The sequence below is a fragment of the Pan paniscus genome, chromosome 5, assembly GCF_029289425.2.
Source record: "Pan paniscus chromosome 5, NHGRI_mPanPan1-v2.0_pri, whole genome shotgun sequence".
Taxonomy (NCBI): Eukaryota; Metazoa; Chordata; class Mammalia; order Primates; family Hominidae; genus Pan; species Pan paniscus.
In genome coordinates, this window is record NC_073254.2 from 30,281,496 (window position 1) to 30,298,437 (window position 16,942).

At 37.6% G+C, this 16,942-nt stretch overlaps 1 protein-coding gene across 3 annotated transcripts in view; it reads right to left on the reverse strand.

Moving 5' to 3' along the window:
• The window catches only part of DTNBP1 (dystrobrevin binding protein 1), a 146,421-nt gene that overhangs the window by 93,639 nt on the left and 35,840 nt on the right, over positions 1-16,942 (reverse strand). For all 3 annotated transcript variants that reach the window (XM_003823168.6, XM_008976769.5, XM_057302445.2), the window contains 2 exons: positions 16,705-16,837; positions 4,644-4,776 (listed from right to left, as the gene is read on the reverse strand). In XM_003823168.6, the coding sequence (XP_003823216.3) occupies positions 4,644-4,776; positions 16,705-16,837 (266 nt within the window). The remainder of the gene's footprint in view (positions 1-4,643; positions 4,777-16,704; positions 16,838-16,942) is intronic.

The window sequence follows — 16,942 nt, forward strand, 5'->3', positions numbered from 1 at the left end:
AAAAATGCTACTCCAGTGAACACATGAACGATAAGAAGACAAACCCACCGTATTGCTTATATAGAGAAAGTCTCAGTGGTCTGGACAGAAGATTAAACCAGCCACAACATTCCCTTCCTTAAGTTAAAACCTAATCCAGAGCAAGGTTCCAACTCTCTTCAGTTCTATGAAAGCTAAAACAGGTGAGAACGCTGGAAAAGTTTGATGCTAGCAGAGGTTGGTTCATGGAATTTAAAGAAGTCATCTCCATAACAGCAAAGTGCAAGGTGAAGCAGCAAGTGCTGATGTAAAAGCTGCAGCAGCTTATCCAGAAGATCTAGCTACAATAACTGATGAAGGTGGCTATGCTAAACAGCAGATTGTCAACAGACAAAATAGACTTTTATTGGAAGAAGATGACACCTAGGACTTTCATAGCTAGAGAGAGGAAGTCCACGCCTGGCTTCAAACCTTCAAAGGATAGTCTGATTCTCTTGTTAGGGACTAATACAACTGGTGACTTTTAAGCTGAAGTCAATGCCTCATTTACTACTCTGAAAATCTTTGGAGGCATCCTGAAAATCCATAGAATTATGCTAAATTTACTCTGCCTGTGCTGTATAAATGTAACAACAAAGCCTGGGTGAAAGCACATCTGTTTGTGGCATAGTTTACTGAATACTTTAAGCCTACTGTTCAGACCTACTGCTCAGAAAAAAAAAACAAATTCCTTTCCAAATAATATTGCTCCTTGACAATGCACCTGGTCACCCAAGAGCTCTCATGGAGATGAACAAGGAGAACAACGTTGTTTCATTGTTGTGAACACAACACTGATTCTGCAGCCTATGGAATAAGGAGTCATTTCAACATTCAAGTCTTATTATTTAAGAAATACATTTTGTAAGGCTATAGCTGCCATAGATAATGATTCCTTCAACGGATCTAGGTCAACTGAAAACCTCTGGAAAGGGTTAACCATTCCAGATGCCATTAAGAATGTTCATAATTAATGTGAGGAGGTCAAAATATCAAACATTAGCAAGAATTTTGAAGAAGTGGATTCCAACCCTCATGGATGACTCTGAGAGGTTCAAGATTTCTGTGAAGGAAATAACTACAGATGTGGTAGAAATAGCAAGAGAACTAGAATTAGAAGTGAAGCCTGAAGATACGATTGAATTACTGCAATCTCGTGATCCAACTTAAACAGATGAGGAGTTACTTCCTATGGATGAGCAAAGAAAGTGGTTTCTTCAGAAGAAACCTACTTCTGGTGAAGATGCTGTGAACATTTTTGAAATGACAAGAAAGGACACAGAATGTTATGTACACTGAGTTGATAAAGCAGCAGCAATGTTTGAGAGGATTGATTCCAATTTTTTAAGTAATTCTACTATGGGTGAAATGCTGTCAAACAGCAACGCATGCTGCAGAGAAATCTTTCTAGGAAGAAAGAGTCAATTGATGTAGCAAACTTCATTGTTATCTTATTTTAATTAAGATATTGCCACAGCCATCTTAACCTTCAGCAACCACCACCTGATAAGTCAGCAGCCATTACCATAGAGGCAAGACTCTCCACCATCAAAAAGATTACAACTCACTGAAGGCTGATGATCATCAGCAATAAAGTATTTTAAATTAAGGTATGTACATTGTGTTTTAAGACATAATGCTAGTCCACCTTTAATAGACTACATACTGTATAAACATAATTTTTATATGCACTAGGAAAGCAAAAAAAAATCATGTAACTAGCTTTACTGCAGAATGCAGTGGACTGGAACAGAATCCACAATATCTTTGAGGTATTGCTATCATATGTTTCCAACAATCACATTTCAACATATCTTGATAGAAAAATCGCAATATTCATATACTTTTTGTATTGTGTAGCTAAAAAGCAATGGGCTATTTAAAAATATAGAATACCCATCTCTTTATAGCTGCACAAGTAATAATACGAGTTAGTCAGAGCTGGCAGCCACTGACAGAGCACTTAGCTGGTGCCAAGCACTATTCCAAGCACTTTACTGATTCCCTAAAACCCTATAATGTACTGTACTATTATTATCCCCATTTCACACACGAGAAAACCACCTTCTAGGGTCACATGACCTGTACCCAAGCTGTCCAACCTCCTGCAAAAATTTCCTCTCAAAATTCTAGGCCTTCTTACCATGTTCCTTGAAACTCTTGTTGCATTATAAACATATTTCCATGCCTAACTTCTTCACAGCAGAATGTCTCTCTAACTTTTCATTTAACAATGAAGACTAGCCTGACCATTTCTACCTCTGCTATCTTCCTCTTAAGGGAAGTTCCTCTTTTCCCACACCCACATATCAGTCTGGAAATGCCCTGGGTCACAAGGCTCACCCACTCATTCAAAAGTCCCTTCTCTAGGCCAGGCGTGATGGCTCACGCCTGTAATCCCAGCACTTTGGGAGGCTGAGGCGAGTGGATCATCAGAGGTCAGGGGTTTGAGACCAGCCTGGCCAACATGGTGAAACTCCATCTCTACTAAAAATAAAAAAAATTTGCTGGGCGTGGTGGTGTGAGCCTGTAATCCCAGCTACTCGGGAGACAGAAGAAACGCTTTAACCCAGCAGGCGGAGGTTGCAGTGAGCCGAGATCATGCCATTGCACTCCAGCCTGAGCAACAACAGTGAAACTCCATCTCAAAAAAAAAAAAAAAAAAAGAAAGAAAAAAAAAAGTCCCTTCTCTGACACGGACTCTATTCTTTTTCTTTTTTCTTTCTTTTTTTTTTTTTTTTTTGAGACGGAGTCTTGCTCTGTTGCCCAGGATGGAGTGCAGTGGCGCGATCTCGGCTCACTGCAAGCTGCGCCTCCCGGGTTCATGCCATTCTCCTGCCTCAGCCTCCCGAGTAGCTGGGACTACAGGTGCCCGCCACCACACCCGGCTAATTTTTTGTATTTTTAGTAGAGACAGGGTTTCACCGTGTTAGCCAGCACAGTATTGATCTCCTGACCACATGATCTGCCCGCCTTGGCCTCCCAAAGTGCTAGGATTACAGGCGTGAGCCACTGCACCTGGCCAAGGACTCCATTCTTAATGCTGCCAAATGCCCTCTTACAATCTTTGTGGGACAAATGAAATGTACAGAAAGCACCTCTGGAAAATTCGCACACATACAACCTTTTGTGAACAATTTGATCCATGGCCTCCCTGGAGCTCTTCTGAAGCTCTTCCATTTACAGCCTGCACACAACCCATCTCCCATCCCTGCCTGGCAGTCTCTCAAACTATAGTCCACAGGCCACCCATATCAGAATTACCTAGAATGCCTGTTTCAAACCATTCTAAATTTAAACCATTCTAGAGGCTTGTGGAATAAGGAGTCATTTCAACTTTCTCCACTGGAATTAACTTTAGAATGGACTCCCCAAGGATGAAGCCCAGGAATCCCCATTTTAAATACTCTCCCCAGGTGACTCTTATGGCTCATTAACATTTAGTGCCCATCTCTAAGGATACATGACCCTGATTGAGAACTTGTGTTCTAAAATACTCATTTCTATTCATTTCTGCCTCATCCCTTGGCCTCATTCTAGAAGATTTTAACATCAATACAATAATCCACCTCACCTATGTATTAGCTTCATTGGGGGTAGGGGGGTGGTGGTATATTAGTGGCCAGCTCCTCCTGTCCATGATAGCAACCCACTCCTGTTATTGTCACATCCTAGATCCAGAACAACTCCACTCATCAACACTCCTAACACCAAGAGTGTACTCTGCCCAACCTATCCATCTTTCTCTCCACCAAATCTGCTCTTGGGCCACAGCCAGACCCAATCCCATGACTTCCGCTTCCTCCCAACTAGCAAAGCCCGCCTCCAGCTTCAGTTCCAGAGGCGCCCAGCACAGATGACAGTCTGTCTCATGTCCTCTGAGACTGACTCCCCATGGACTTCAGATATACCAACCCTGTACCTTCCTTCTCTGAGATGGCCACTGCAGGACTTGGGATGCCAGAGCTAGTCTAGCAGGCTGTTACCCTTAGACTCCTTTTCCATCTCCAGTTCAGGTTGGCCTAGTGATAACAGCCATTATTATAACTAATATTTACAAAGCACTAACTGAATTAGGTAACAATTAATTCATTTAATCCTTATAACAACTCTATGATAGGGGTACATCATTATCCCCAACATAAATCAGTGACATTGAGGCCAAGAGAGATAAAATAATTTGCCTAAGGTCCCAAAGGTAGTGTGTGACCGAGCTGAGATTTGAAGCCCTCCAGCCCCTTTCCACAGCCTGAGCTCATGTTCCTTCCCTTCTGCTCTAGTAATGGAGGAGAAGAGCAGGAAAAGAAAAGAGCAACCCAGTCATTTGCCTCTTGGAGAAAACTAGCTCAGGGCTCCTATTTTGCTGGAAAACTTTGCCCTGTGCTCCACTCCTTCATCTTTATATTTGGGATTCATGTTTTACCTTCTCCTGAGTTTTTTATAACTCATCTCCAAAAGATGGCAACAGACAGTGGTTTTTAAAAAAAGTTTTGGAAAGCTTATTTATCAGTTTTATGTTGAAACCTTTGTCTTTTATCAGCCGGGACTTTTAAAGAGTAGCATGTAAAGTAATATGGAAAACTTCGAGACTGGAATGAATACTGTGGCAAACTTTTCAAACTCACCTCTTATTTTTCTTGTAATTCTCCAGTTGCTGGGACTGCATATGTTTGCATCTTTCTAATTCACACTGCCCACATAAGTCTTCCAGATGCAGCAGGTTGTTCTCTACCTCCTCAAAACTCGCCTCTAAATGAGCTGAAAGTATATAAAAATAAACAGACCTCAAAAGTCAGAATCCTCGATCATGGTGAATACAAAAAGTATCAAAAAGGTAAAAGTTCACATTGTTGAGATTGTTTTGCATTTTTAATGTTTTTTATTAAACTTTCTTGAAGCAAAATAAAATACACTGGCCAACATTAAAACATAATTCAAATTACTTTTTTGACTACATTTCAAGCATTTTCAAGAAATAACTTTCCTAAACACTTATTAACCAGGAAGACAAAGAAATGGAGAAACATTATCTTGATTAACGTAATGCTATATCCTAATGATCCCATATACCACATGTGAATAACCAATTTTCACATAAGAATATGGTAAAATATAATTAACACAAATTATACCTACCTTAACCTAATTACACCTATACTTAACTAACTTAATATCTGTGTTTCTAAATTACGTTAGCATTTGTTTTGCCTCTGGCACATCACATACACAAATCTTCAAGGCACAGTAGATATGCACAAATACTTGGTAAGCATGAGTTACCAGGCTACTCAGTGGTTAGGTGAGGAACAGACTTCGCTCTGCCTGTCAGGTGACTAGTCTTTCACTACTCCACTCTGCTGCTAGGCCACAGAGCCTTGCAGCTGTATTGGAACATGAAGATCACCCACTGAAACCTTTCACTGAGAAGATTCAAGACTAAAGCCTAGAAAAACAAATACAGTGCCTTGCCCAAGCAAGCTAGTGAAGGGCCACACGGCCAGTGAAGGGCAGTCAGGAATCCAAACTGAATCCCTCTCACATTACACTAATTTCCAATTGACAGGATGCTAAGTAAACTGAGATTGTAGGGGCAAGGATTAGTTGTTTTCTTATACGAAAGAAAAGCTTTCGAGGTCAAAGATTTGAGAACTCAGAGCCTCATAACTAGTTATCTATTATTCACTGACATATGCCAGTCACTGTGCCAGTCACTGTGATACAAAGATGAAAAAGACAGTCCTGGAGCTCAAGGAGCTTACAGGAGAGGGGAGGTATATTTCAATGGCAACAGAGCATGACAGAGTAAGGCATGAGGTGCCGCAGGAACTCAAAGGAGTGGCATCTAACACAGATGAGGGAAAGCTCAGCCAGAAATGACTCCCAAGTCGGGAAGCAACAACGATCCAGTGGGGAAGGGAGCAGTGAAGAACAAGTTGGCTGTGCAGCCTTCCAGTCTTGGGTTCACTTAAACGGCTACAATATAATTCCTTAGCTTTTTACATGACTTTCTAAACTAGCTTTCATAGCATTTAGGTTTGAGGCAAACTCCTCAAATTTCAACTTACAATTATAGGTTTATTGTAATGCAAATTTTTGCCGTTTTTTGAAGTCCTAGAGAGAGCAATTAGGCACAAGAAAGAAATAAAGACATCCAAATAGGAAAGGAGGAAGTCAAAATGCCTCTGTTTGCAGATGACATGATCTTATGTATAGAAAACTCTAAAAGCGCCACCAAAAAAACTTTCAGAACTTGATAAATAAATTCAGTAAAGTTGCAGGATACAAAATCAATACACAAAAATCAGTAGCATTTCTATACACCAACAATGAAATTGCAGGGGGGAAGAAATCAAGAAAGCAGTCCCATTTACAATAGTTACAAAAAATTACAATACTTAAGAATAAATTTAACGAAGGGAAGGAAAGAGCCAGGTGTGGTGGCTCACACCTGTAATCTCAGCACTTCGGGAGGCTGAGGCAGGAGGATCGCTTGAGCCTAGGAGTTTCAGATCAAGCGGATGAAAGATCTCTACAAGACAAACTGTAAAACACTAATGAAAGAAGTTGAAGAAGACACAAAAATGAAAAGACATCCCCATGTTCATGCATTAGAAGAATATTGTGAAAATGATCATGTTGCCAAAAGTGATTTACAGATTAAATGCAATCCCTATCAAAACACCAATGACATTCCTCACAGAAATAGAAAAAAAAAAATTCTAAAACTCATATGGAATCACACAAGACCCTGAATAGCCAGAGCAATCCTGAGTAAAAATAACAAAGCTGGAATCATCAGATTGTCTGACTTCAAAATATACTACAAAAAGCTATAGTAACCAAAACAGCATGATGCTAGCATAAAAACAGACATGCTGGAACAGAACAGAGAACCCAGAAAACCCACAAATAAATCCACGTATTTATAACCAACCAGTTTTTGACAAAGGCACCAAGAACATTCATTGGGAAATACATGGTCTCATCAATAAACGATGCTGGGATAAGCGAATATCCATATGCAGAAGAATGAAACTAGACCCCTTTCACCCTATACAAAAATCAACTCATAATGGACTAAAGACTTAAATGTAAGAGCTGAAACCATGAAACTACTAGAAGAAAACATATGGGAAACATTTCAGAACATTGGTTTGGACAAAGATTTTATGGAGAAGACCTCAAGACACAAGCGACAAAAGCAAAAATAGACAAACTAGATTGTATCAAACTAAAAAGCTTCTGCCTGGAAAAAAAAAAACATCAAGACTGAAAAGACAACCAGCAAAATGGGAGAAAATACCTACAAACTACTCACCCCACAAGGGATTAATATCCTTTCCTTTGAATATATCCCTAGTACTGGGACTGCTGGCCATATGGTGTTCTATTTTCGTTTTGTTTTGTTTCAGAGGAACCTCCATACTATTTTTCATAATGGCCCTATAATTAAAATTCCCAAGAAATTCTTACACAAGGAACCCAAACAATGCAACAGCAAAAAATAAAAATTAAAAAAAACCTATTAAAAAATGGGCAAATGAACTGAATAGACATCTCTCAAAAGAAGGTACATGAATGGCCAACAGGTATATGGAAAAATGTTCAACATCACTAATTATAAAGGAAATACAAATCGAAACCACAATGAGATATCATCTCACCCTAGTTAGAATAGCTATTGCCACATGGAAATAACAGGCACTAGGGACTCCAAAAAGGGCGGAAGCGTGGGAAGGGACAAAGATTGAAAAACTACCTATTGGGTACAACGTTCACTGTTTGGGTATTGGGTACACTACAAGCCCAATCTCCTCCAATATGCAATACAGCCACACAACAAACAAGCACATGTACCCCCTTACCCCCTAAAACAAAACAAAACAAAAAAAAGAATAGCTATTAGCGAAAAGACCAAAAATAACAAATTCTGGCAAGAACGCGGAGAAACGAGTTCTCATACGCTGTCGGCGGGAATTTAAATTAGTATAACCACTATGGAAAACAGTATGGAAGTTCCTTAAAAATTCAAAAGTAGAACTACCATATGACCAGCAGTCCCACTACTATCGGGAATACAGCCAAGGGAAAGGAAATCAGTATGCTGAAGCATTATCTGCACTCCCATGTTCATTGCAGCTCTATACACAATAGCCAAGATATGAATTCAACCTAAGCATCCATCAATAGATGAATGGATAAAGAAAATGTGTTATATATAAACGATGGAATACTATTCAGCTGTAAAAAAGATTTAAGTACTATCATTTGCAGTAACATGGATGAGCCTCAAGGACATTATGTTAAGTGAAATAAGCCAGGCACAGAAAGATAAATACTGTATGTTTTCACCCACATGTGGAAGCTAAAAACGTTGATCCCAGGGAAGTAGAGGGTAGAACAGTGCTTACTAGAGGCTGCTGGGGAGGTGGGCAGTAGCCAAAGGTTGGTTAACAGATACAAAATTACAACTAGATAGGAAGAATAAGTTCTAGTATTCTATAGCACTGTAGGGAGAGTATAACAATTTACTGTACATGTTCAAATAGCAAAAGAGTGGATTCTGAATGTTCCCAAAACAAAAAAATGATGTTTGAGGAGATGGATATGCTGACTACCTTGATTTATTACACACTGTGTACATGTATCAAAAATCACACTGTGCCCTATAAATATACACAATTATGTGTCAATTAAAAATAATAATAAAAGCAAAAAATATACGTAAATACTTAAAAATTTTTTAAAAGAAAAGAAACTGGGAGAAAATCATTGCAGAACATACACGATAAAGGACTGTTATCCAAAATATTACAAAGTACTCAATTTGCAACTGAGGGACAGTCTACAAAATATCTGATCACCATGTCTCAAAAAATTGTCATGGTCATCAAAAACAAAAAATGTTTGAGAAACTGTCAGAGCCAGGAGGAGCCTAAGAAGACAAGATGACTAAATTTAATGTGGTCTCCTGAATGAGATCTTGGAACTGAAAATAATATTAAGTAAAAAAAATTAATAAAGTATGAATTTTTATTAATGAAGATTTTATTTTTAATTAATCTTTGTTTGATCCAAACAGCTATTAGATAATCCAGAAGTGTTGACATTTTCTCTTTTTATCCTCCTCTCAAGCATTTATCCTTTGAGTTAGAAACAATCCAATTACATTCTTTATTTTAAAATATACAATTAAGTTATTATTGGCAATAGTTACCCTACTGTGCTATAAAATAGTAGGTCTTATTCCTTTTTTTTTTTCTTGACACTTTCTAATATCCTAAATTTTAACTCTATTAAATATTTGTGCTTATAAAAACTCCCTCTCCTCTCTGCTAGGGTGTAAGGCTTAAAAACATGAATTTGGTCGGGGGGAATAACATTTTATTCAAAAGTGAAAATTTGATGACAAGCAGTTTAGCAGTTTTCTTCAGACATTTTAAGTACTGACTTTTATCATATTAATATATCACTGTAAACCACTGGTAAATCTGGAAAAGGCTAATAATAATGTAGTTCATGGTGGTTTTGAATCTAGCTTCAGGGACCACATCAAACAGCTACTATATGTGATTATGGAACACTTAAATGAAACAATTTGTAAAATCTAAATTTTAGCCAATAACTATATTTAAGATTTTAAAGAATGTCATAAATGGTACATAAGGAGTTTATATGGGGGAATCAGGCAAAATGATGTACTGCCATTTATATACATATTTTTTTGTAGAGACGAGGCCTCACTATGACCTGGCTGGTCTTGAACTCCTGGGCTTGAGCGATCTTCCTGCGTTGGCCTCCCAAAGTGCTGGAATTACAGGTGTGAGCCACCCCACCCAGCCTACATTGTTTTTTGTTTTATTAAACGAAAAACTGACTAGGAGATTCAGCTTGGGAGCTAATACTCCTAGTACTAAAGAAGCAATATTCAGCTCATTCTGTTATAACTAGTCTGACATGGTCTTAAAATGTATAAAAGACTATCATAGCTAATAGGATTATTTAAAAGGCTGTTTCATTTCGATTAGTGATAAAAACTAGAATAGTTAAATTTAATATAGACTCCATTTAACTCTAAGCTACTTGGTGCATTCAGTATCGTGCACGTATGCTTAGCATATGGAGGACGGGTTAAGAGCTAGGCTTTGAAGCACAAGCTTAAAAACCCAGCTCTGCTCCTGCCAGATGAGATGCAATGTGATACCTCGTCTGTGAAGAGAGAGCTAACAACACATATCTTGCAAAGCTGTTAAAAGGATTAAATGAGCCGAAGTACCTAAACTTAATACTTGACAGTTAGTAAATAGTTAATGTTTGAATATAAAAAATAGAGAAAATTTTTAGATTAGCTAAGTTTTATATTTAATAAAAGTGATTGAAAACTAATAATTTCATTGACCAGTAATGATCATGATGTAAACAAGATCTATGGATCTATTAGATCAAAATGTCAACAACATTTTCATTTTTACCTTACAAACTTACACACCTATAAGTTATTTTCCAGGCTATAGTCTTAGACTTAAGATCTCCTACAGGTAAAAGGAATTAAATTTCAAATGATTTTTCTGAAAAGAAACTATGTAATGGAGCCAACAATTATTCTATGCTGGAAAATGTGTATGTTCTTTTTACCTTTTTAATCTTTATCTGGACAGATGGCAATTTCCATTTAGATTCTAGCTCTGTTGGTTGACTACAGAGCTAATGAGGCCAGGAACTTAAATGAGGTTGATCTCTAGGCAGGCCAATTAATTTCTCACAGACAGAAATTCTGTTCTAGGTACAAATTGTACTTGCTGCCCTAGTCACTCTTTTGTTAATAACATGGGGACCAGATGAAAACATGTGAGTGGTTTATCAACCTGGAATTCCTAATGAGAAACAAACTGTACATACTTCTTAATAGGACGGCCTCATGTTCTTGTGCTGAATGACAAATTTAGACTAAAAATGCTTGAAATAGTCAGTGGTCATTTTACTGCTAACACCAAATTCATATTTATGTTCTCCCCTTTAAAAAGCTTCACAGGCTCCCCAGCCCTTTCAAGTTAAACTCCTTATCATTCAGAGAGCTACTGCTCTCTGGCCACAAACTGTGTTTACTTCACTTCTTTCCTTCACATATTCTACATTACAGCAAAACAAGATGAGTACTGAGCATTGGTGCCTCCTCCTCCTTGCCTCTGCCTGTCCCTAACCCCGGCCTGTCTTTTCAGGCTTAGGCCAGTGGCAGCCCGCCCTCCTCCCACAGGGCTCCCTTCCTCTTCTGTGCTTCCCCAGACCTTTCAGCCTCACACAGGACTCACATTCTGACTGGTATCATCCAACCAGTTGTGTACTCTCATATCTCTCAGGAATCAGTAAGGGCCTTAAAGGTGCAGACTGTATTTTTGCTTTTTTGCTATCCCCTAATAAACCTGTCTGTTGAATTCAATAAAGAATAATTTCTGGTGATAGAATGATTTTATTACTCTAACATGTAAAATAACTGAGAAGGCAAAACTATTCATGGTCATCTAGTTTAAATATTAAGAGATTATGCCAAATTTTGTAAAAGAATAAACATGAGCAGGGAACTTAGAAAACATTAAACAACATGATGATACTTTCAGTATATTAAACCAGGTCACATTATCAGTGACTTAAAACAGAAGAAATGATGAAAATTTTCCATTTTAACACTTAGCAGACTTGAAATCAGTAACAAAATACAAAATAATTGCATTGAAAAAAATAAAGGTTCATCCCCTCTTATATTAAAAACTTAAAAAAGCTCTTCATATAATAATGACAAGTACATATGTAATGTGTATTCCGAATATTTTATGTTGAATTTAAGTTAGCAGAAATTTAATTTCCCTGTCACAGCCTGCTCATTTCCTGTTGCAAAACAAGTTGCATATATGAGTACATTTGGTAACCAACTTAGGATGCATATACATAAAATACTAGCAGGCCTCCATGGACACAAATATACCTTTACAAGAAGCTCAAGCCTCACCATTTTGCTCGCTATAACAACCGCATATGTCTCATTTAGTGATCAGTGAAAGAGATAGGTAGAATTTTATTGTGAAAAGCCATTTGGGAATGCCTGACAGCTGTGCAAAAAAGAGCTTCACAAATCTTTGCAAGAAGGCCGTCCCAGAGGAAAAGCAATTCTGTTTGGAATTTTTCTTTGTGCCATTTGTTTCAAATACATATCATCTGTAGTGTAACCACTGATATATAAAGAATGAAGCAGCACACTAAAATTATTTCCCACTTAATGAGTTATTTTCTAACAAAATAATTAGCCTCATGGAACAAAGAACTCTCCTTGGCTGCAAACCCATAGGTCACAGAGGCCAGGTACTGAAAGACCACAAGACTGTTCAAATGCTTACGTTACACTTTTATGTACTAAGGTAATAAGGTAATGATGGTATGAATAAGGAAACTTTAAGAAGTACATTAACTTGCAAAAGCCATTATGGAACAAATGAGATCTATGCAGTAGCCTAAAAGGTGTCTAAGAGAATTAATGTGCCTCTTGAAGGGTCTAGCCTCAGAAAGGAACCTGGACATCTGATAATCTAGTCCATGAAAAACTGACAGAGCTATGATAATCTCTCTGTTAGACGCCCTCTAAAATTCTGTACAGAAAAAAGCAAAATAATACTGTATCAGGCTAGGTCAAACCAAAAGAAAAACACAAACTCAGTATACGGCTGCTATTCTCTTATATCTAAGAATTCTTATCTAAGAATTAACAGCATCTTCTGGCTGGGTACAGTGGCTCAATCCTGTAATGCCAGAGCTTTGGGAGGCTGAGGCAGGAAGATCGCTTGAGTCCAGGAATAGTCTGAGGCTGCAGTGAGCTATGATCACATCACCATGCTACAGCCTGGACAACAGAGTGAGACTCTGTCTCTTAAAAAAGTTAAAATTTTAAAACAAAAACAAAACCCAGAATCTTCTGTTCTAGATGAAGGGAACAGTCTTTTAAAAATAGGTCATATAAAATAAACTAAGAGAAAATTCAAAGACAAGGCTTTAACATTTTGAACTTCAATAAAGGAATAGGATTATACTACCCTCTAGTGGAAGTTCAAGATAATTCAGTATATACTTTTCAAACATATTTTTCCAGTTTTATGATTAAAAAGCACTGTGGTTTTTCACAGAATAAGAAAGTGCATAGAATCTGGATAAAAATATTCCATTGTATGCTTACACACCTTCAATGTACAGAATACTAATATCACCACATTGAATCTTGTGGTTTTGCATTCTAAACTGTTTTGCAGCACAAGCTAAACTGCCTAACATCCATCCAAACCCTCATGTCACAGAATAACGATTTTGTGAATTCGCAAAGGCTAGAGAGGCCCCCATTAGAACGTCAGCTTCACGGCTGTGTGTCCAGAGTCTGTACGCAGTGCGTGGTGCGTGGCAGATGCCCAGCATGTACCAGGCACTGTGCTAAGTGGTTACGTTTGTCATCTCCTTTAATCCTCCAAATACCTACAAGACAGGTATGCTCATCGTCATTTTTGCAGACAAGAAAACTAAAGCTTGGAGCCATTGAGAAATCTGCACGGTTTTTAAAGTGAGGAAGTTGGATTGGGAGCCAAACCCAGATCTGTCAGTTTATAGCCCTTGTTTTGCAGTTCCCAGCATACCCTTATTACTTATTTTTAAAACGACAAACCTTACCAGTAAGTATCAATTAAATAGGCTCCTGTAAGCTGGACTGAAGCCAATATGAATGGATCATCTGTTGTAACTTAACAATTCCCAAGGGGCTAGGTACCAGGAGCCATATTAATGAAGCCATGGGATAACACAGCTAAAAGCATCATCAAAAGTCTAAATTGCTCACATAAGATAAATCCTTTACCCTGCAATAAAAGCAGGGCCTCTAGAGAGCAAAGTAAGACCAAAAGAGTGAAGCAGCCTGGAAAATGGAGGGACTGACAGGATATGGTGTTACATTTGACAGTGAAAGGGCAACAAGTTCAAAGAAGTTAGGGGGACCCTGTGACTAAATATAATCGGTTACCATTTTCTTCTAAGTTTGTTTTTATTTTTTATTATTGCTTAACTATTTAAGCTTTGTAATATTATGTCAAGGTATTTGGGTAATAATAGGAGAGATTTTGAGGCTTCCAAAAAAAAAAAAAACCCAGTAAATGAGTGAGCATTTAAAACACTAAATGTTTCCAAAATCTAAGACTGATACATGCATCAAAATGAATTCATAAAGTACATTAATGGTGCAGATACATGTTTACACAACTCACTCCACCAAATTTGGCTTCAAAGTGTTTGTTTTCCTACTGTAAAGAATATCGTCAGCAATGATTCTATAAAGCTTAAATTGCTTAGCTAAAAGCCTCATGATTTTAAAACAACTCTCTCTGGGCTTATTCTAGGCCAACAAATACTAACTAGGTCTCTAAAATTCCAAGTTTTGATATGCTATCTTCCACAGTCATTCATTACTAATTATAAATATTGGGTAAATAACAGCAATAGATTAAAACCCAAAGGAAGCATGTATTTCAAAGGCTAACAGATAATTCAGATTGGCAATATATATGAAAAACAACCATCCAGACATACCTTCTAAAAAAAAACTGAACTAACTCTCTAAAAAGAGCTCAATATCGGTTAGACATAGATGAGAGGAAAAAAATGACTCAAATTAATTTAGCAGTGATTAACCAGAACAGTATATCAGATAATGTTTTAGCTTTCATTTGTCTTTAGTGTTAGATGTTCTCAGATTACTAAAAAAGAGAGGATTCAAGTGAACATTTGGAAGGCCTATCTTGTGCATTTAAGAAGCTAAAATGCAGTTTCTGAAGAATAAGGTCATGTGTCACTAAACATCTAACATTTTTCAGGATATTAGAATCCTAATTGGGAATGAACATACAATATATTCTATGAAAGACTTATAGAGACTGCATTTTCTAAACAGAATTGACTATGAAAATAATGAGAATTGTGGCAGAATGCATTTAATCAATAGAGTGGTATTAAGCAAACAACAACTATCCGTAAACAGATTTACTCTCAGCTGGGGAAATAAAAGAGGTTATCATAAGAGAACATGTCTGCAAAGAAACATACAACCAATGAAAAGCAAGTGACTCAAAGAGATACAGGAAGATGAGCTGAAAGAAAGTGGCTAAGAAGAATGTTCCAAACATCTTAAAGGCTATGTCCAAGGCTTGGGAAGGACCATTACTATACCTGTAAGAGGAAACCAATGCAGAGGGCAATCACAGCCATTTTACATTTCTCTAAGACCCAAAATCTCTTTTCCATGCCCTGCCTTCAGAAATAACAGAACACTGACCCTGAAAGGCATGGCAACAGCCAGGGGACTTGAAGAATACAGTTCATAGAGACCTACTGAGAGCTCCCATCCCACTGCCTCATCACCTCATCCTACTGCCTCATACTGATATTGAGGATATCATCAATGTGGTTGGAATCCTAGATGCATTTACAAATTTTATGATTCTGAGCAAGTTGCAACCTCTCCAAGCCTTAGTTTATCTGTAAATTGGGAATAATAAAAGCTACTTTTGTGGGGTTCTTGTGAGAATTACAGATAGTATCTGTAAATCATCTAATCATCTCTGACATAGAGTAGGTGCTATAAACATTAGCTACTGTTATCAGCAACAGCACTCCAAATACTACGTATCTATTTTGTTCACACACAAAAAACTGTCTTATGACTTGCCAATTACTTGCCTTGTAAATCAGTCTTGTTTTGCTTTGAATAAGGCAATATTAAAAACAGGAGGAGATAATAGGGTATCTTTAGCTTCCCACCTAAAAGACTAAAACAGGTTATTAGCTCATACAGACAGCTCCTACCTCCTACTTTACTAAGATCTTAAGCTTGATTAGGAAATAGTAAGCTGCAATATTATCCTTAGATGTGGCATCATCAAACATAAAAGATAATTTTCTGAATATAAACCCAAGAAAAAAAGAATACCAACATAATCCATCCAAATGAACAACGACAAAAAAAAAAATTTCCACAGAGTACAAATTAAGCCAAACAGGTACCCTAATTTACTTTGTTGTTGTTGTTGTTGTTTGAGACAAGGTCTCACTATGTTGCCCAGGCTGGATTCAAACTCCTGGGCTCAAGCAATCCTCCTGCCTCAGTCTCCAGAATAGCTGCAACTGCAGGCACGTGCCACCACATCCAGCACAAGTACCCTCATTTAACCAGGTTTGTTTGATCTCCAATCCATTTGAAGAGAAAAAAATACACTACAAGACATGAAGTTCTAGCAGATCTAAATTTTAAAAGCAACAATTTCTGGAATACATTCTACAGTCAGGACAAAGTCACCTAATCCATTTTCTGTATGTATGCTTTTGAACAGAGACCAAATGTCAACAAAGACAACCTGAGTCACTTTAAGAATCAACATAATTATAATTATGTGTCCGGAGCTGACCTGAGGCAGAAACAGAACTAATTTCTACACTTTACATCATTTTCTGTCGAATCCTCAACTAATCAAAATATGAAATCATGATTTTCCAAAAAATCCTGTTAACCCAGAATTTCATGTGTTCCTGAAAAGCTCTGAAATTACACCAAACCCTGCCCAAGTTGTTTTCATTCCTAAAAGTAATGTACAATGAAAACATTGGACTTACTCAGATTTGCTGTCATGGATTCTAAGTCTGCGATTAAAGCTGGGAGCTGCTGGAGCTGCTCTTGCAGCTCCACGAGGCTTGTCTTTTTCTTCTCCCAGTGCACAGAAAGCATGACCACCTCACTATCCACCAGCTGCAGCACACAAGAGGGGGGTAAAGTGAAACCAGGTTTTAGGCACAAAGAAAGTACAGTTAACGTAATGAGATTTAATGTTATCTTTAACAACCCCTCTACTCA